The sequence below is a fragment of the Silene latifolia genome, chromosome 1 (genome assembly GCF_048544455.1).
Source record: "Silene latifolia isolate original U9 population chromosome 1, ASM4854445v1, whole genome shotgun sequence".
Taxonomy (NCBI): Eukaryota; Viridiplantae; Streptophyta; class Magnoliopsida; order Caryophyllales; family Caryophyllaceae; genus Silene; species Silene latifolia.
In genome coordinates this window covers 94,606,529-94,628,764 of record NC_133526.1, presented here as the reverse complement: position 1 = coordinate 94,628,764, position 22,236 = coordinate 94,606,529, and the positions used below count along the sequence as shown (strand labels likewise).

Sequence of the window (22,236 nt, the reverse complement as noted above, 5' to 3'; positions counted from 1 at the left end):
GTTTTTAGTGCAACAATTTTGGAATGGTTTATATGAAGATTCAAGGAACGTGCTCAATATGGGATCAAATGGAATGTTCACTGAAGTTGATGACAATCAAACATGGAACAAGATTGAGGAAATGGCGGTCCATAATTCGCAATATAGTAGACCTCGCAAGGCTACTAGAGGAGGAAAGTATGAAGTGGATTCCGTTACTCAATTGGGTGCTCAACTTAGTGCTCACATTGACACAATCAACTTGAAGTTTGAACAAGCTATTGCTAGACTTGAGGAAAACTCAAAAACATCAAAGCATCATGTCAATGCCATGACGGCATCCTCATCAATCCCAAGCGGGATATGTGAGAATTGTGGAACCTTGGGTCATGACTCAAGTGAATGTAGGGGAACAACCGAACAAGTCAATGCTTTCCAAGCTTACAAAAGTGGTACCCCTTATTCCAACTATTACAATGAAAACACCAAATTCCATCCAAATCTCTCATACAAAAGCCAAAATGTTCAAAACCCTCAAACAACATACACCCCGCCTCCCATGAGAAACCAAAATCAAAGACCCTTTTACAATCAAAACCAAGGTTACCAAAATCAAAATCCATACAATCACCAAAATGACCAAGGTTTTGATGTCCAAAAAGCGGTCCTCCAAATGCAAAAGAATCAACAAGAATTTTTCACTCAAATGCAAAAAGATAGCCAAGCAAAGGAAACCACCATCAACAACATCCTAGCTCACACCAAGATGTTGGAAACCCAATTAACTCAACTAGCATCTTCAAGCTCACAAAGACAAAAGGGGCAACTACCACCTCAAAGTAATTCCCCAAGACATGAAACAGTTAGTGCCATTCACTTGAGAAGTGGTACAAGGTATGAAGCACCGAAGAAGCAAGTTGAGGATGAAGTTGTGGAGGCTAGTGATAAGGATGAAATTGTGCAAAACTCCAAAGATGGAGAATCATCAAAAGAAGAAAGTTCAAAGAAAAATGAAGACAAGATCAAGGAGAAGGAGCCCAATGTGATTAGACTTCCTTTTCCAAGTCGTCAAGCCAAGCCCAAATTTGATGACCAACTTGGAAAGTTTATGGAAATTGTGAAGAATTTGGAAGTCTCGATTCCTTTCACGGAATTAATCAATCACGTGCTGGCCTATGCGAAATACATGAAAGACATCCTCACAAAGAAGAAGTCGATCCGGAAACTTGAGACTATCGCCTTCACTAAGGTGAGTAGTGCAATACTTCAAGGGAGTTCACCTCCAAAACTAAAGGATCCGGGAAGCTTCTCAATACCGTGTACCATTGGCGACACAACGATCAACAAAGCCTTATGTGATCTAGGGGCTAGTGTGAGTGTTATGCCGTACTCGGTGAGTAAAAGGTTGGGGATGGGAGAGCTTAAATGCACCAATATCACACTCCAAATGGCCGATAGATCGACGAAGACACCATTAGGGATATGGGAAGATGTCCCCGTACGAATTGGGAAGTTTTTCATCCCGGTGGACTTTGTCATTGTTGATATGGAGGAAGATTCCAATATTCCAATCATTCTAGGAAGACCTTTCCTACACACCGCGGGTGCGGTGATTGATGTGAAACATGGTGAGCTCACTCTAGAAGTGGGAGATGAAAGCATAACCTTTAATCTTGACAAGACTATGAGAGCTCCTCGTTTGCATGAACCGTGTTTCATGATTGATCATTATAGCCGGAAGGATGAAAGGAAGAAGTCGGAACTCCAATGGAAGAAATCAAAATCTCTCATACAAAAGCCAAAATGTTCAAAACCCTCAAACAACATACACTCCACCACCCATGAGAAATCAAAATCAAAGACCCTTTTACAATCAAAACCAAGGCTACCAAAATCAAAATCCATACAATCACCAAAATGACCAAGGTTTTGATGTCCAAAAAGCGGTCCTCCAAATGCAAAAGAATCAACAAGAATTTTTCACTCAAATGCAAAAAGATAGCCAAGCAAAAGACACCACCATCAACAACATTCTAGCTCACACCAAGATGTTGGAAACACAATTGACCCAACTAGCATCTTCAAGCTCACAAAGACAAAAGGGGCAATTACCACCTCAAGGTAATCCCCCTAGACATGAAACGGTTAGTGCCATTCACTTGAGAAGTGGTACAAGATATGAAGCACCGAAGGAGCAAGTTGAGAATGAAGTTGTGAGAGCTAGTGAGAATGAAGTTGTGGTGCAAGGTCCCAAAGAAGGGGAATCATCAAAAGAAGAAAGTTCAAAGAAAAATGAAGACAAAACCAAAGAGAAGGAGCCCATTGTGATTAGACTTCCTTTTCCAAGTCGTCAAGCCAAGCCCAAATTTGATGATCAACTTGAAAAGTTCATGGAGATTGTGAAGAACTTAGAAGTCTCAATTCCTTTCACGGAATTAATCAATCACGTTCCGGCCTATGCAAAGTACATGAAAGATATCCTCACAAAGAAGAAGTCGATCCGAAAACTTGAGACTATCGCCTTCACTAAGGTGAGTAGTGCAATACTTCAAGGGAGTTCGCCTCCAAAGTTAAAGGATCCGGGAAGCTTCTCAATACCGTGTACCATTGGCGACACGACGATCAACAAAGCCTTATGTGATCTAGGGGCTAGTGTGAGTGTCATGCCGTACTCGGTAAGTAAAAGGTTGGGAATGGGAGAGCTTAAATGCACCAATATCACTCTTCAAATGGCCGATAGATCGACGAAGACACCATTAGGGATATGGGAAGATGTCCCCGTGCGAATTGGGAAGTTTTTCATCCCGGTGGACTTTGTCATTGTTGATATGGAGGAAGATTCCAACATCCCAATCATCTTAGGAAGACCTTTCCTACACACCGCGGGTGCGGTGATTGATGTGAAACATGGAGAGCTCACTCTAGAAGTGGGAGATGAAAGCATAACTTCTAATCTTGACAAGACCATGAGAGCTCCTCGTTTGCATGAGCCATGTTTCATGATTGATCATTATAGCCGAAAAGATAAAAAGAAGAAATCGGAACTCCAATGGAGGAAGAAAGTTGAAGATGCTCCATTCAAAGAGCAAGTGAATTGTGACAAGGAGAGCTTGCAAAGCTCATCAAAATCAACCAAGGAAGAAGATGATGGCCTCATTGGCCATGAGAAGAAATTGGGAGAGTTGTCTCCATCTAAGCAAGAGATTTTCAATGATCAACTCAATGAAGTTTGTGGTCTTTGGGACGACGAATTTGAAGGGATCTTTAATCCCTACATTGGGCATGCCATCGATCATGATCAACAACAAGGGCCACGGTCTATTGAGGACCTCTACCACAACAATGAACAAGCTTTTGATTACTTTTTCAAGGTGTTAAGCAACATCAACAACACCTTGAACATGCCCCCTTGACATCTCATCAAGAATGAGAGTTTGGTGGAGTCCTCCCTAAACCACCACTTGTAAATATTTCTAACTCCCTAACTTACTTTTAAATTTTTGTATTGCATTTTTGTCATTTTTGGATTTTATTTACTTTGATCAAAATAATTGTCATGAAAAGAGAGAAGTGAGGGAGGGATTAACAATTTTAATTGATGTGTAGTGCTTTACCTTAGTGTGGGGATGGCAATTGCCTAGGCTATTCATGCCTTAGTAGTGCCCCCACAATGAAGAACACAAGTTTCGAAAGCAAGAAAGAAAGAATGATAAGGGAATGCGTTTGTGCACGGATGGAACTGAATCCGTGTACACAAGGACCAATCCGAGCGGATTCCTGAGAATCCGCCCGTCTGAAGAAGATCCGAGCGTCCTGCTGAGAAGACGCCCGTCTTGGGCTGAGCTGAAATTGCAAAATTCTTGACTGTCAAAGAATCCGAGCGGATTTCTGGAAAGACGCCCGTCTCACAGAATCCGTCTGTCTTTTGAAAAAGACGCCCGTCTCAAAGCTGAAGAAAAACAAAGAAAAATCTCTGGACTAGAATCCGTCCGTCCTGCACGAAATCCGTCCGTCCTGCACGAAATCCGCCCATCCCATCTCAGAAGAATCCGAGCGGATTCCCCAAAATCCGCCCGTCTCTAGGCGGGATTTTGAAACTTTTGAAGCTGTAGAATCCGCACGGATTGCGCCCAATCCGCACGGATTGTCCCTGCGTTTTGAAAAATGTCGAGCTCTTTATAACCCATCCCACCTTCATTCATTCATTCATTCTTTCATAAACACTACCCACAACACCAAAACCCTCATCCTCTCCATCTCAAAAACAAAAACCCTCAACAAAATCCACCAAAATCAAATCAAACCATCTTTCAAACAACAAATCAATCACTCCATCTTCAACAACAATCAAAACCAAGCACAAATTCTTCAAACTTTGAGTCGATTTTTGTTCTCATAAAGGCAAAGCCTTTCACCTTCAAATCGATTTGGGCATTCTACAAATTGAAGATTTTTGACTCTTTACTTGGTTAGTTCATCAAATGGCAAGAACAAAGGGAGCAACAAAGGCAACAAAGGCACCAAAAGCAAAGGCTCTCTCTCAAAGGCAAAAAGCTCTACAAGCAAAGAAAGCTTTGGCAATGGTGGTATCAACACCAAGCTTGGAAGTGCAACCACAACAACAACAAACTTCTATGGGAGCATCACCTTCTACTCCGGTAATCGATCAACTCTTGCATTATCCGGAGGTAACTTTCATTTCCGATACCCATAGAAATACATTTGTCAAGTTTGCTATGAAACAAATTCAATCCACCAAATTCATTTGTCAAGATGCTTTAGAGAAGTTGGGTGTTCTTGAACAAACAAAAGCCTTTTTCAATGCCATGGGTTTGAAGAAATTGTTTGAAATGTAGGAAGTAACATACCCCTCCCTTGTCTTGGAATTCTTAAGTTCTTTAAAAGTAACAAAAGTTGAGAATAGGGAAAATATTGAGTTTCGTCTAGCTAACACTAGTAGACGCATTACCTTTCCGGAATTGGGTGGAATTTTGGGTCTTAGCGATGAACATAAATATTATAAGCAATATGGGAAGTATGACCCCGAGCCTCTTTGGGAGGCAATCTCCGGGAAGAAATTTGAAGATTTTCATGCTTGTCGTTCTCTTTTGGTCCATCATCCGGGCATAAGAGTATGGCACAAAGTTGTGGGAAATACCATAATTGCTAGGAAAGACACCAATCATTTCACGGGACTCGATTTTATTCTCCTTGAATCAACTTTGAATATTGGAAGAATTCACACCAAGCCTTACAATTCTTTGAGGCTATTGGTTGATAGATGGCTTCATGTTGATAGTGGGAAGAAGGGTACAACCGTTATTGTTAATGGCGGCCTAGTCACGGTCCTAGCCAAGCACTTTGATCCTAATTTCAATAAGGATAACAAGTACAAGGCAAAGGAAGGTGGCCATCTTATTGATATGTCCATCATGATTAACAAGTTTAAGTGGGTTGCTCACAATCCCCTTGACACCAAATTTGGGTGGCTTACTAGTGAGGCTCGATCATTCACTTTACCCGCAAAGATTTGCCGTCTTAGTGTCCACCGGACCAACTATTTACTTCCCCTATCCGAAGAAGCCGAGTACATCATTCAACAACAAAAGGGTGATCATGAAACTCCCTCCTCTTCCATTGTTATACCGCCTTACCCCTTTGTGTATGAAGAGTTCAAACCGCAAGGAGTTGAAATTGGAAAAGACTATGTAACTCTTCTTATGCAAGCCATGCACAAGCAAGCTTATGAAGACCGGAAGAATGCTTATTTGGCTCAATATCCTCCCCTCTTACATCTAGCTAGGCAAGGACTCCTTGATCCATCTTGTCCTTTGCCTAGTTGGGCGGATAGAGAAGCCTTATTTCCGGGTGCATCTAGGGACATGGTGGAAGACAATGAGGTTGTTGGAAATGGTGAAGAAATTGATGATAATATCGAGGAAGAAGCAAGTGGAGATGAAGAAAGAGATGGTGAAGATAATGGTGAAGATGATGATGAAGAAAGTGATGAAGAAAGTGCCAAGGAAAGTGGCAATGTGACCACTTCTCATGAGGGAAGTGGTGATGATGATAGCATGATGGAAGACTAGCCTTGGAGACTCCTACTCTCCCATGGTTTGTCTATATCTCTTTGTATTTTATTTCATTTTGATCATTGTTGGTTTAGTCCTAGCAACATCAAAGGACTCACACCTCGGTACCATTGAGGTGTTCTTTATTGTTCCCATTTTTGAAAATCCAAAATGACAATCTAGTTTCATGCATAGCATAGTGTGTGCATGAACTATACCCATGCTTTGACATTAGCAATAGTGTCTTATTTGGTTTGGGGAAGTTAATGCATACACAACGGGAGGTAATCTAAATTATCCTCTCCGTCATAACAAAAACCATGCATCATGTAGTATAGCTTAGTGTAGAATTGCATTTAGTATAGAAATCATGCATCATCTTTGCATAATTTCCATCATTTTGGCCATTGAGGACAATGCCCATATTAGTGTGGGGATGGGAATTCTAACACTTAACTTTTATTCAAAAAACCCATAAAAATTGAAAAATTTCAAAAATCATAAAAATTGAAAAAATTGAAAAACCAAAAAACAAGTTCATTTCCTTTGTATATATTGTCTTGTATATATTGTGTTTGTTTTATCCTTGTTCACTTTGATTGACTACGCCACATCCGAGACATGAGGATATTGAAGACCGCATGGTATGATCTTTCCAATCTCCTTTTTCCTCTTTATGTTAATGACTATGTGGCTTTATTTTGATTGATGCGGTAAAAACAATGTGAACTTAGGATTGCATTTAGTTTATATGTCATATTAGTTGGTAGAATCATATGCATTAGGATGTTTATATGTTAGTTGCATCATGGCATGTAGTTTGCATGTTAGAAAATTTTGTGAAACCGTCTATTTGGGAAGCTTGACAAGTGTATATAGGCCCTTGTAGATGCTTTTTATTCTTAAGACTTTGCTTGTTAGAATGCTTGTAAAACACCCTAGGATGTGTCATGCTAGTATCCTTTGACCCATGGTTTAAGGCCAAGTCAAGAGTACCTTGTGATGTGATAACTCCTTGGCTACCGTTTATTCCAAGGTGACCCTTGAAACCATGCATACTTCTATCATTCATCCATGTTCTACCACACATTTTTGTCATCAAAGGGAATGGGCACAAAAAGAAATCAATTTGAGTTCAATGAAATGAAAAGTGAAAGAAAGTTTGCAAAAATGCATCAAATGAAAAGAGGAGCAAAAATAGAACTCCTAAAGCTTCAAATACAAGGCACCCTCGTTACTAATTGGGGTGACTTTGAAAATGTTCAAAAAGAAATTCAAAAAGTTGTCAAGTATTGAAATGCCAAAAATCAAAAAGAAATGGCAAAGAAAGTGTTCTCAAATGTCAAATGCCAATGAAATTGGGGGGAAAAACAAAAATGAAAGCAAACTCCCAAAATGAAACTCAAATATCTATTGATCCCTTTATCCATCGTATCCATTTTTGTGTATGGTAGAGAGGGGACGACCCTTCTTCTTGTCTAGGCAAGAGGGGGAATTCCGCGATCCTCCAGTGTTTCTAACACCATAGGGAGTCTACTCTTGACAAAAGCATTTAACGATTGAGGACAAAGGTACCTTAGCTTGACACATTTTGGAGGTGATTTATTGGTATCCTTCTAGGCTTAGTAGTTTGAACAAATTGCATCTATGAAGGATTGTGTACCCTTGAATTGCTTCCCTTGTAGATAATTTCCGCCACTTAGATGAGGAAAGTGGCTATTCCTTTTGTAGATGCATCCATTACTTGGTTTTATGTGCTTAATGTTTGGATGTGTCGCCATTTTGGCAAGACCCACCTTGCCTTGCAAGAAGGCATCCTACCTCATGGTTGTCTTGTTGTGAGTTGAAGGGGCGGAGTGAGACCCGCTAATTGTCTCATATCGGCTATTATTATTAGGTTAGGTTAGTATTGGTCCTAGTCTTTGTCACCTCTTTACTCGGGACGAGCAAAGGTTCGGTTTGGGGATATTTGATGTGACCATAATTGGCGCATATTTAGCCCCCGAATTACCATTGTTTCCATGCTTTTTAGTGCCTATTTGGATCATTTCTTATCTTTAGTTCTTTGTTTTGCATATTCTTTGAGATTTTGATCCCTTGGTAGGAAAGGAGTAAGAATCTTTCATTTTCATGGCAAAACGAGGCTAAATTGATCGTATTCAATGACCAAGCATCAAGGAGAGACAAGACTAGAAGGCCTTTGTACATAGCATAGTAGAAGAGCATTGTTGAGAAAAGGATCCTTGAGTCCCCAAGGAAATCCCCAAGGAATTCATGAAGAAAAGGGAAGAAAAGAAGAAGAAAAGATGCTGCCAGACAATCCGAACGGATTGTGCACAATCCGTCCGTCCGCCCAAGCCCAATCCGAGCGTCCCTCAAAGGAATCCGCTCGGATTCCCCCTCGCCAATCCGAGCGTCTTGCCCAAGGATCCGCTCGGATTCCTCAGCTCCCATCCGCACGTCCCGACTCCCATCCGCACGGATTGCAGCACAGCACGTTTTCGTTCTTCAAGCCACGATAAGAGAAGCCCTTCTCTCGGAGAATACCGGAGTCTCCTTGCTCAACTTAGAAAGTGTAATTACTAGTTTAGCCCTTAGTTAACCCTAATGCATCCTCCCTAATTTTCACTATAAATACCCCATTAGTCTAATTAGAGGAGCATGTTCTTCTTATCAATAATTAGAGTAGTTAATATCAATCAAATCTCTCTTCAATATTGTAATCAAGTATTAATCAAGTTTTAATCCAAGTTTTAGTTCTTTAATCTCTCTCTTGTTCTTCATTTATTTTGGGTAATTAGAAGATTATTGGGTTTATTGGGAGATTGACAACCTTCCATCAATCATCAAGTTCTTCTATTATTCTTTGCTTTATTATTGGAATCATTAGTAGGTATAATCTCTTAATCCCTTTTTAATTATTGCTAATTACTTTCATTTATTCATCATGTTTCATTATGTTAGTATGATTGACAACCTTTCTAGCATGATCAATATGATAATGAGTGAGTAGTCTCTTAGCTAGGGTTTAATGGGTGATTAGGGAAACCAACATGGGGAATGATTCATGCTTAAATCAATATGCTTTCATAATCTTATTTGCTTGCTTGTTTTGATCTTAACTCATGCACATGTTATATTTGATGAAATGCTAAGCCTATGAATCCTTGCATTTACTATCATCTCCTATCTTTTCAATGAGACTTGTAAGACATAACCCAACTCGAGTCTTGTTAGACCATGCATGTGTTGAGTAGGAAAGATTAAGTCGACTTGTAGGTGTTGTACAATCTAATCGATTCGGCTCCGGGACCCAAACTTTCCTAGGATTGTAAGATATAACCCAACTCAACCCATCACAACAATAATTGCTTGCTTATAATTTGAGAACATGTTTGTATGATCATATCCCATGATTCCCCTATGAACCCATGACACCCTAGTGCCTTTAATCAATTGTTTACACCCCTCATTTTATTCATCTTGCTAGTTTATTTTCATTGTTATTTTAGTTTAGTAACCTTCTACATCAACCCAATTTGTGACACCCCTAGACACTACTAGTTACAATAGAATTCTCATTTCAATACCCGTCCCTTGGGATCCGACCTTTACTTGCCTCTTTACTAATTGTAGAGTTGTTTGTGAAGTATAAATTGTGTTTTGTATCGACCATTGACCAACGACCACATATGTTTAATTGTGAACACCAAATGGCTCCGATCAATTATTGTGGGGTTGATTATTATCGGGTGCATGCCAGAATGGTCACGGAAGCAATCCTTTTTGGAACAGGGAGTTTTAGGTGCTTGGAGGACCCTCCCTAGGGCGTGATGTTGGTGGGTTGAAAATCAACCGGTGGTAGGCGTCCTCAAGTTGGGTAATCCTTTCTGAGAGACTTGCTATGCCTTCTTCAACTTGTTGGAACATGGTGAGCATGGTCGCAGCGCTGAATACGAATATCCCATCCGGGGTATCCTTTTCCAAGGCATTCACCTCGTCATCAATAGGCAGGATGAGGTGTGAGCAATCCAAAGTTGGCTCGTCATTAGAGATTGCATGGATTCGCAAGGGGTTTGTCTTGTTATTTGGTTTTGTTGGTGGAGGTAAAGGTAGTTACCCTTTCTCAATCATATCTTGAATGGCGTGCTTCATTTTAAAGCAGGCCTCTGTGTCATGACCATTACCCTGGTGGTATTGGCAGTAGGCATTGGGATTCCAGAAACGGGTTTTCTTGGCCTCGGACGGGTCCGGAGTGGGCCCAATTGGCTGTAGTTTCCCATGGTCCATTAGTCTTTTTAGCGCATTGGCATAGGTGGTTTCCAAGTTTGTGAATACCCATTGAGGACGTTTAGTTTTTTTTGTGGTTGGTGTTGGCTTGGATTTCGACGTTGTCGGCGTACTGTTTGGCAAATTCAACGGCGACTTCGTCCCAAGTGGTAATGCTCTTGGGGTTGAGGGAATAGTACCATTGGCGGAGAATTGGTTCAAGGAATGATGGAAAGATCCGGGTAAAGAGCTATTGTTTGACCTCCTTGATAGAGATGTAATCTTTAAAGGCCCGAATGTGGTTGAGTGAGTCCTCCACTCCCTTGAACTTGGGTACATCAGTCAGGGTAAAGTTGTCGGGTAGTTGATCCCCAACGGGTTCGAATCTTCGATTGTTCTCAAGGTGGATGTTGTTACCACGGGTTAGGAGTTGTTCTTCCAAGAGCTTGCGCCTTTTCTCAGTTTCAGTCAAAGGCGGAGTGTTGTATTCTCCGGTTTCCTTGTTTTCCAAGGTGTCGATACGGGTCTCGACACGGTCCAGGGTGACCTTAAGAGCGGTGAGTAGGCTGGCTAGCCGAGCAGTCGTAAAATCTCTACTGTCATCGTTGTCGTTGGATGATGCTGAAGACGGGGTCATGGCTCTGAGGCAGAAAATGGCTCACGTTACATCCCAATCCGACACGGTTTAACGACTAAACGCAGACAACACAAAAGACGGAAAGACACTTTTGACTCAACAAGACGAGGTTAACCGTGTGTGGTGCCTTGGTGCTGACTCGGTTTATGGAATGACAGTCTAGACCGGACTTTGACTCGCGTTCAACGTAAGGGCGTGACGCCGTTGAACGAGTCTCGAGGTGAGATGACTCATAAAAACAAAAACACCAGGAAACGACAATAAATTCCTTGTCTGATGAAGGGAATATGCCAGTTGAGAGTGCCCCAATGGGGATAAGAATGCCCCCTTTTGGACCCCCTGTTCGATGAAAAACTTAAAGACCCATAAGTACGCTTGCTTCGACTCGATAGACACGAGGCGGAATTGGAATGGTGGACTGAAATTTTCGAAAATAAAAATTTTCAAAAAAGGTTCATTTGTCGTTTTATGGATGACTTTCGAAGAGTAGGGATCTTCAAAAGTCGATCAGTTGAAAAGTTGTCTTAAGTTTGTTTTTAGAAGACGGTTTGAGTTCGAGTTGCGGCGGCTCTGAAAACAATGTGCTGTTTCCAAAGACGGTTTTTGAAATCCAAAATCGTACGTTTTGAAAATCGAGTTTTGAAAGGTTTGAAAAGGTTGTGGTCCCAGGGACGGTGTATGGTCCTTGGGATTTGAAAAGCCTCGAAAAAGGGTGTGTGCCATTTTCGGGTTTCGAAAGAGCCACTGTGTCAGCGCGAGACGGGTTGAAATCCGTGTCTTGACGCGGCGATTATAACGGCGTAAAAATGTGTTTTTTGAAATGGTTTGTGAAAACCGGGTTTGAAAATCGTCATTACGACGGCCTAAAAAGCCGTGCTTTTTGAAATTGTTGTACAAAACCGGGTTTGAAAATCGTCATTACGACGGCCTAAAAAGGCGAGCTTTTTGAAGTGGTTATAGAAAACCGGGTTTGAAAATCGTCATTACGACGGCCTAAAGAGGGGTACAACGGTCAGCGAAATACTGAGGTTTGAAATGACCATTATAACGGCGCAAAAGTGTGTTTTTTGAAAGTTTGAAAAGACGCGGAAGGACTTATGATCACATAACACATAAGCACTCGCAGTTTCATTATACTATGCATAATGTTGACACGGGTTTTGGCTTAAAAGGGTGGGTTACACACCAAGCGATCAAACCCCGATTTTCGAGAGGGATACCAATCCAAACAAAATGTGTAAGGAGGGTGCCCTAGCCTCGTGCATGAAGGAAATGAAAGATCTTTGACGAAACAGAAATGTGTAACGTCAACGGTATGTTTGACTCAATCGGGATTCAAAACGCGGGGATGAGAAAACTCACGCCGACAGGACGAGCCAATTGGTCGAAAAAGATTAGGTTGTGACAAGGAACTCGACGTATGACCGTAATATCAAATAATGCCTTTTAACCAAGACCTCGTTCGAGTCTCACCATCTAGGGATCACCGATATGTGGACGTGTAGCGGTCTTTAAAAGCCACGCTCGGCGGCGCAAAAATGCTTTCGACCGGATCGTTTTAGATCGGTCGGTTTCGTCTCGGCAAGGGTCTCGAAACGATGCAAGAGATGTTCGGAGTCGCCACCAAGCATTTGTGGGACGCTTGAAACCCGTTCGAATCCACTTTATACCTAGGTTAACCAAGGCAAAAAGCGGTGTTTGACATAGGTACTAAAGATAAGGAGTCGTCCCGCATTAGCATCTTATCTCTAGAATGAATCTCGTTCGCCCTAGATAAGGTCGTCCACTATCCAAAGTTTCCGAGTAAGAGGTGAAGGTACGTATTGAGAAGCCCTTTAATCGGACACCCAATCCCACCCGCGGTAGCGGCCTCTATTGATCGATCTTGGTTGGTTAAATGCAAAAATTGATAAAACGGGTAAATGCATGAATGCGCATCCACAAGTTTAAAGCCTAATATGTGAGCTTTCTATGTCGGCTGTTTATCCAAATATCAAGTAATTGATGTCAAGTTGGATTTAGTGTCGATTTGCATGCAAGACGAAGATTAAACATCCATTAACCGAGTCAGGTTTTTGGTGCATAACGTGACCCATTTGTCTTAGAAAGACGTTTTGCAAAAACAAGGCAAAAGGGCAGGCTCGTCATTTGATCCGTCCTGTATTCGGGTTAACCAAAGTCGGGATCGTCCTAGACGAGTGCTGAAAAGGAAGCAGGACCTGCATCAGGCATCCTATTGAGGCGCGAGCCGTCAGGCGATGCAAGCAGGCCTGTCCTGGTTTGAAAACTAGAAAACATGTAGTTGGCTTGTTTAGGCGCGAGGCAGCTGACTGTCCAAAGGACGTCTTCTAACTGTTTGAAAACGATTGTAAAAACGGTGTGTAAAGGGGTGTTTAAACCCGTCTTTGTTTGAGAAGGTCGTTTAGACCGCTTTTGTGTTAATGTGAGAAACGGGACTTGAATAATCATCATTGTATTGACGATATTCGATGCCGGGTTCGATTTTGCAAGCTTGACATGAATAGTTTTGAAAAATGATTATGAACTAATTGTATTAAGTTCATTTATATGTAATTAGTCAATGTTTATCATCGTACTCGGGTTTAAGACCGACTTGGTATGTAGAACCAAGGATGACTTTGCATTTATGACTAATATGTTGGTTTTGAAATGTAAAGAAATGAAATAAAAGGTTTTAAAATACCTTTTAAGTTGTAATTAACCAAATATTATCACCGAAACACGGATTAAACCGTCATGGTATAAGGAACCACGGGTGAAAATATTTTATGGTTAAAAAGTTTATCATAAAAATGATTTGAAACGGTAAAAACCGATTGTAAAATGAAAATAAAAATGGAAAGAATGAACTCAAACACGTTTGAGTTCTGACCTGGACACCCGATTGAGGCGCGAGGTACCTAGTGGTGACTAGGGCCTTCTGTCTCCGGTCAAAACTCGGTTTTGGCTCATTCGATCCATATTTTGGACCATGTTATGCATGTTTTAGCATGTTAAGGTCATAAAAACAGATAAAAAGACATGAAAAGAGAGGATTATTACACCCTCATACTTACATGCGTGGTTTGATATGAGAAGTCGACGAAAGTTTAACAACTTGTTAGGTCGGAAAACTCGGTTGAAAATCGTTTTAGCAATGTAAAGAGTGTTTATTTTAGTTTAGTGAGTGTGTAGTTGGTCGAGATGGTCGGTCAAGTTATTTAATGCACGATGACGGTACCAAACAATGTGTATGGCTAGTATTTTTGATCGGTAGGTCGAAAATACGTGTCGGTTTGTGACTTAAGAAGTCGAGTCGAGAATTTTAAGGGAGAAATAAGGGGGCGACACTTGTGTACCTTCAAAGGGTGGCATTTGAGGGGTATTTATAGAAGACTGAGTGGTTGTGGGCGTTTTGAGCGATGTGGCCGCATGGGCTGTCTTGTCATTATCACTCAATTGCAATCATTGCTTGTTTTATCCTAGGTTTTGGATGGCATGATTGTAGTACTTGACCATTCAAGTATACCGGGTATACTTAACATGAAAACTTTGTGATGTTTGTTTTTTGTGTTTGACTCGGTTTGACTTGTTGTTGGAGTCGGGATTTGAATTTTTGAGTCGGTTTATGGTCCGGTGTCGGTTTTGACTCTAGTTAGTGTCACTGCGACCCCGTCGTCGTGCATTAAACACTCCATGTACTTTTGAAAACTTTTGTTTTCAAAATCGTTTTGAGTTTTCCGACGTTTAGTTATACAAAACTGTCGATTGAACGTATCGATTCCTAAGCATGTTGTAGTTCGATAATCATCAGGTGTGTTGGGGAATCAACAGATATTGGGTATCTACATGTACGCCTGCACTTATCAAGTAAAAGGTAATCACGTGCCACTGGTCCATGACCAGAGGGGGCACAAAAGGAGGGGGACGAATAAAATGAGCCGAATAGACCAGCTCAGGTCCAGTCTCAGTTTGGTAGGGGTAAAATCAACACGTGGCGAAGAATGTGGGGCCCTTGAGGACTGACCCACCTCTCTAGTGGATTGAGTAGACTGCCTAGAGCGATAAGTGGACTTCTCGGGCAGCGAGTAAGGCACATGGTATGTAGGAAACGGAGGTCGAGCCACTCGTGCAATCATCGATGAGCCAGTTCGGGTGTTTCATATAAGAGACAGTAAATAGACACAAATCATCAAGGTATGGGTCCTCGTGACCGATTGGCAGCATGCCCCGGGAGAAATCAACAAAAAGACGGCGGACAATATGTGTGACTAACCCCCCCACAGTGAATGGAAGACAAGGCTCCAGTCGCGACATTAGTGAATAGCTGAGCAACTAGGTAAGCAATATTAAGAACATACTGAGGGCCATTATCAGTGTTCAAGTAACCAGATAAAATGGAAAACTCCTAAGCATTCACATTATTAGACTTTTTCCTAACAAAAAGGGTACCGCCGATAAGGCGGAGCTAGACGCGAATGGGGGACAAACCTACCCCGCTGCCTACCCTCAAAATTGTCAGAAATAGCGGCTCACATGGGCTCAACTAGCTTCCGAGGGGCAGTGTAAGGTCCCTGACTATGTATGCCAAGGTGACGGCTGAACTAAGCTAAAGTCAATGCAAAATCCCGACTAAACAGACGAAAATGAACGCAAGTGGAGTTGGCGTCCTGGTCATAATCACCCCCATAAATTTTGAAACTACTAAAAACTCAAGGGTGGGTGTCTGATAAGTATATTCTCTCATACTGACAAGACTGGACATACCCGTACCATTCAAAATTTCAATAACGGGTTCGTAAATATCTAAAGCAATTTGACCGTCGCGGTCTAAAAAATGGGTCGGAACTATAGCATGTTCCATAAGTGCACTAAGTCGTTCCTTTTGCACATGAGAGGAGAAAATTACCTCGGTGTAGTCACGAAGACCTTCAATAGGCGGAATAGGCGTGTATGGTATCAGATCGGTGCTTGGTTGAGGTGTAAATGGGACGCCGCTACTGCTGCCCGTCGATTGTACGGTCGTCGCACGCCGTGACTGTTGGCCTGCATTCCTCCTCCTGTTGCTTCCTTCCATTCTAATTCATTACACAAAGCAAACAATTGAATTAGTAATTGAATTGTGTTCAAAAATCCCCAATTTAATTAAGACAAACCCTAACCCTAATTTCAATTGTAAATTGAAAACAAAGAATGGGATAAGGAAAAGAGTACTTGTGTTAAAGAAATTTAGGTTGAGAAGAAAGATTAGATGAAGATTGGGAGTGAATGAGAAGAAGAAAAGATGGAATCTCTCTTTGAAGAAGATAGGTCTTTTTTTTTTTTTTTTTTTTTTTTTTTTGCAAAATATTATCATTTTATTTCGTTTAGAAAAGAAAGTACAAGTTTTGCAAGTATATCCATTAAAGTACTAGAGAAAGTAACTCTCTATCTACACAAATTATCAAGCATCTCTTGATAACAAGGGCCATTAGCTAGCATTAACATTGTAACTATAACTATGAATTTAACATTTGCTATTATACTTAGTACAAAAAGCTTCTTTTGGTTGAATATCCTCGCATTGCGTTCCAACCATAGACAATAAATTGCAGCAGTGAAGGTTACTTGAAACTAAACTGTCCTCCAACGTTTGCTACTACCTGCATCAGTTAACCATTTCAATTCTTCTATTGTGTCTTTACCCTGCCTGTGTAACTGCATCCAGAGGAGCAGCCCAGTCCAAAATTCCAAGGAGAAAGAACAATTATAGATGTTGCCGAGTTGGAGTTTTGAACCCACGATCCAAGAATTCATGAGACTAGTTGCAGACTGAACAGAACCAACCTGAGTTATGAATCCATCCCTAGCTGCAATAGTCCCTTTAAGGCTTGAAGAAAAATGGTCTTTAACTGTTATTGTCCAAATATCCCCGTGCTTTAGAACATATGCTTTAACCCACTTTGTCCACAAGCTATCATGGGAATTAGACAATTTCCATACCCATTGCAAGAGGAGAGATCTATTCCAACTCACCAGGTCTTTGATATTAAATCCCCCCTTATCCCAAGGAGCATAAATGGATTTCCAGCGTTTAAACACCAGTTTTCTACCACCAGTATGGATCCCCCAAAAGAAATTTTTACAAGTCCTATTTATAAGCTTCACCACTTCTAATGGGAGGAGGACACTGGAGCACCAATAATTTTCCAAACCAAATAAGACTGTATTAATCAATTAAGCTTTACCAGCATAAGACAATAAGCTGGAAGTCCAATGTTGAATGGAGTGCTGAATCTTAGTAGTAAGAGAGTCAAACATGTTGCCTGAGAGCCTAGAAGTATTAAGGGGGAGCCCTAGGTATCTGAAAGGAAAGCTACCTTCAGAAAACCCAGTTTCTTGCATAATAGCACTGATTACTGCAGGAGAAACCCCTCCAAAGTAAATTCTTGTCTTCTCAACATTGACCCTTAAACCAGAAATTCGAGCAAACTTAAGCAAAATATCCTTGACTTCTCTTACAGAGGGAACATCCCCTCTAGTAAATATCATCTAGTCATCTGCAAAAATCAAGTGAGTGAGGTTTACTTGGCTGCACTTGGGATGGTAAGATACCTGCTCTTTGGAACTCAAAACCCTTAGATACCTTAAAAGGACCTCCATACTAAGCACAAAACGATAGGGGGACAGGAGGTCCCCTTGTCTAATCCCACTCTTCCCTTGGAAAAACCTAGAGACTGACCCATTTATCTTTAAAGAGAACTAAGGACTGGTTATACAACCTCTGACCCAACTGATAAACTGAGAGGGAAACCCAAACACTCTAAGCATGTCAGCAACAAAATTCCATTGTAAGGAATCAAAAGCTTTCTGAATGTCCACTTTTATTAGACATCTTGGGGAAATTCCTTTTCTATTATAACCCTTCACCAGAGATTGAGAAAGGAAGATATTCTCAAAAATATTTCGACCTTTGACGAAAGCTGCTTGCTCATCCCCTATAAGATGAGGAAGGACAATCTGCAACCTATTTGCTAGAATTTTACTTATTGTTTTATAGAAAACTATGCAGTAGGAAATAGGTCTGTAATCCATTACACTGCTTGGAATATGTTTCTTAGGGATTCAAGAAAGAAGAGTAGAGTTAGCTTGCTTTGCCATATTGCCAGACTGAAAGAAACAGTGCACTGCTTTACAAAAATCTTTCCCAATGATGGCCCAAGTTGATTTAAAAAACCCAGCTAAAAAACCATCAGCTCCAGGACTACTGCTAGAGTCCATACCAAACACAGCCCTCTTAATCTCTTCATTAGAAACAACATGGACCAAAGAGACTTTATCATCTTCTGAAACACAGCTATCTTGAGCCAGAAAAGCTTCATCTAAACTAGAGACTCTAACTTCTTAACCCAATAAGTTCTTGTAATAATCTTCAAAAGCAAATGCAACATTGTCAATTCCTTGCTGTATTACTCCTTCTTTGTTTTTAATAGCCCCTATTACTTGCTGATGGTGCCTTTCAGAAATCTTAGCAAAAAAAATTTAGTATTGCTGTCAGAAGCCTGAATATGCTTAATCTTTGATTTCTGCTGCAGGATATTGAGTTCTGCTTTTTTAAATTTGCAGTACTCTTTAGTCCAAAATTTTTCATCATGAATGCATTCCTCAAAATAAGGATCCAGATTGAGTCTGTTGAGAGATCAAAAACTTCTCCTTAGCATCCTTGGCTCTTAGAGAGATATTACTAAAATGATTCTTATGAAGATGAGTCAAAGGATACTTAACATTTTTTAGCTTATCAAAAAACCTAAAGGTGGGATTACCAGGCTTATCAGACTTCCAGGCTTCCTGAACAATTGGGATATAATCAGGATGATCAATCCAACTGTTTAAAAAGCTAAATCTCCTAGTAATAGGCTTGTCAGCAGAAACATTAACCAAAATAGGAGAATGATCTGAAATACCAGGCTCCTGGAAAATGGGAGAAGAGGTAGGATAAGTAGAAAGCCATGAAGGATTTACTTGGGCTCTATCAAGTTTTGACCAAACCCTTGCATGGGGCTCCTGCTTGTAAGTCCAAGTCAAGTCACAACCTGTGCTGCTAATATCATCAAGTTGACAATCTGAAAGACAAGAGTTAAAAGCAACCATTTCTTGCAGAACTGGAGGTATAGGACTTAATTTTTCCTCTGGGCTCCTGAACACATTAAAATCTCCAAGAACAATCCAAGGATCAGAAGTGACAGTAGCTCTGAGGCCATACCATAGTTCTTCCCTTTTAGCTGCATCATTACTCTCATAGACACAGCTAAAGGTAAATCTTTTTGAGACTCATAATGATGAGCCTTACAGGTTATTAATTGAGCTGCAACCACTCTATGCTTTATTGCAACAGTTTTTGGATTAAAGAGAATCCAAATCCTACCATTGAAATGCTCCTCAAAGTTACAAAACCCATCCCAATTCTTAAAAGTGGTCCTAAGAATATTGGAAGCCTTTGCACTTTTCACTCTAGTTTCCAAAACTGCTAAATATCGATTTTATTAGTCAACAAGTAGTTTTTAACCTCACTATATTTGACAGCGCAATTAAACCCATGAACATTCCAGGATGCTATCTTCATTGGGAAACTTTGTCAGGAGGGACTGTGACACTTGGATTATCCACTAACAAAACCTCTGAACAATCTGAGTGAGAGACAGGAGGATTACCGGATAGAACAGGTGCTGATTCTAAGGATATCTGGCCTAGCCTTAAGCATCCTGAGACTACATTCCTTAAAACAACAACCCGTTCTCCCTGAGAACCTTCCTTGTGACCACCTTGTTCAGAAATCTCTCCACTATCATTAACATGATCAATCTGATCAACAGTATCTGATTCCTGTACTTGGAACTTAATTGAGAGCTCAGGCTGCAAATTTGTGTCACTATGAGAAATAATCTCCCCTAGATCCATAATGGTTACCGGCTGGTTTTGAGAACATACTGAGTGCATTTCTACATCTGCCATTAGAGTTTCATCAACCTTGGAAGAGGATTTCTGACCTAGCTTCCTGCATGACGAGTCTACATTCCTCATCTCAAGGGGAGAACACACTGATTGAGAAGTAGAGGTACCACCTAGTTCAGGACCAGCTGCAAGAGTAACCTGCCCCACTTCAGGGGAAGAGGGAGAAATATCAACCTGCTTAGTTCCATTGGCCAAATTTGGAACCTGAGGACCCTCAAGCTGGATAGGTTTGGGAGCAATGGTAGGGACCCTGGGAGCTGCCACTACCTTATCCTTATTCCATTTACAGGTAGAAAGAGTGTGTCCCAGCTTACTACAACCGTACCCTTACATAAATAAAGGTACCATTCATAGACCACCTTCTGACTAACTTGGCCTAAGAATGGTAAATTGATAACCACTGAATCAGGTAATTCTTTGGAAACATCTATCTCCACAAGAACCCTAGAAAAAGAGAGTTTGGACTTAGCTGTGGTAGCAGCTACGTCAAAGAGGGGCTTACTCAGTTTACTTGCTATTTTGCTAAGCACCATACCAGACCACAAATAATGATCTAGATCAGGAAAGAAAACCCAGACAGGAACCCTAGCTACCCTGTCCATTTCCTGAGATAAAAGGGAGACCATTGCTTCAGAAATAGAGAATTGGATCCAATCATCTAAGGATCCCTCTTCATTCCTCGAGACAGTGCTTCCTCACTGTCAAATCTGAATGAAAACCATCCTTTGCGATAGTATTGGACAACATGGTTAGCAAAAGAACTCCAATGCTTTGACACAAAATCTTGAACCATTTTAAGCGTGGGTTTTGCACCAATGACATTACCCATAAGAGTAAATTCCCAAAACTTCAATTCTTGAACAAAATCAGTTTCCTCGATGTTAATGGCATCAGAGTTATCACTATTTTGACAGTAAAAGTGACTTATTCCAACTGGCTGTTTGGGTTTAACCACATTTGACCAAGTATTAACTGTATCTTTTGTTGTGTTAATCACAATATTATCCACAATTGAAGGTATAATAGGAGTGGGGGAAACCTGATGTGACCAATATTTGCGCACATTTAGTCCCCTAATTGAGCCTATTTTGCATACTATTATAGCATTTCATGGCCATTTTATCCGTCAAAACCTTCCTATTTGCTTTTCTATCGCATTTCATATGTTTTGTAGAAAAGGAGATAATAAGGCGGAAATTCCCGTGTTTCGTGCTTACTCGGAAGCTACTTGACGATACTAGATGGACTAGTATGAAGAGGAAGCAAGGACTAAAGACCAATCCCACAAGAATAAAATGGAAGTGAAGAAAAGAAGAAGAAATTATTGCTGAGGAACAATCCGAGCGGATTGTCCACAATCCGTCCGTCTCCCCACAGCACAATCCGAGCGGGTTCCTCCAAAGACGCTCGGATTGCACCACCAGAATCCGCCCGGATTCTTTTGAATCCGCTCGTCTTCCACCGACAGAATCCGCCCGTCCCCATTCCAATACGCCCGGATTCCTTCACAGCATAATTTTGTCTTCTCCAAACTACAAAGAAAGAAGCCCTTCCTTCGAAAAATACCGGCTCCTCCCTGCTCCATTTAAAAAGTGTAATTACTATTTTAGCCTTAGTTAACCCTAAATGCATCCACCTAATTTCCACTATAAATATCCCATTTTGTAAATTAATCAAGTGTGTGATTTTTAGGAGGAAATTCTCTTAGATTAGATTAGTAGTAGATTAGAATAGATTACTCTTTAATCTTTCCACAAATTACACATTAATCTTTCCATAATTATTGTTCAAGTTTATTATTCAAGTTTATTATTGGGTAATTGAAGATTATTGGGTTATTATTGGGAGATTGACAACCTTCCATCAATCATCAATTTCTTCTATTATTCTTTGCATTATTGTTTTGGAATCTCCATAGGTATAATCCTCTTAATCCTTGTTTTAATTATTGTTAATCTTTCTTACTTGTTCATCATGATTTACCTTGCTAATATGATTGACAACCTTGTTAGCATGTTAAACTTGACAATGAGTGAGTAGTTTCTTAGCTAGGATTAGTGGGTAATTAAGGGAAACCAACATGGGATTGATTCATGCTTAATCTAATATGTTCACATGATTAAATTGCTTGCTTGTTGTGATGTCAACTTTATGCACATGTCATGTTTGATGAAATGCTAAGCCTATGAATCCTTGCATTTTTACCATCTCTTATCTACTCAACTTGACTCGTAAGATATAAACCAACTCGAGTCTCGTTAGACCATGAATAGAAGTTGATTAGGAGGA

At 40.6% G+C, this 22,236-nt stretch overlaps 1 protein-coding gene across 1 annotated transcript; it reads right to left on the bottom strand.

Moving 5' to 3' along the window:
• Window positions 1–18,060: 18,060 nt before the first annotated feature.
• Window positions 18,061–20,573, bottom strand: LOC141651145 (uncharacterized). Its single transcript, XM_074458870.1, has 4 exons — window positions 20,319–20,573; window positions 19,607–20,220; window positions 18,759–19,243; window positions 18,061–18,338 (listed from the first exon to the last, which is right to left on the bottom strand). Exons 1-4 carry the CDS (start codon window positions 20,571–20,573, stop codon window positions 18,061–18,063), a joined length of 1,632 nt encoding a protein of 543 aa, XP_074314971.1.
• Between the last annotated feature and the right edge of the window lie 1,663 nt (window positions 20,574–22,236).

Bases quoted from the DNA above. Each gene is read 5' to 3' on its own strand.
- LOC141651145 (XM_074458870.1), bottom strand. From the start codon at position 20,573: ATGGTCTCCCTTTTATCTCAGGAAATGGACAGGGTAGCTAGGGTTCCT. The intron at 19,244-19,606 runs GTTAGTGGATAA...ATTTACCTTTAG, and splicing joins TCAGATTGTTCAGAGGTTTT to CTGTGTCTATGAGAGTAATG. The intron at 18,339-18,758 runs GTAATCCCACCT...TATTGGGTTAAG, and splicing joins CTGGAAGTCTGATAAGCCTG to AAGTTAGAGTCTCTAGTTTA.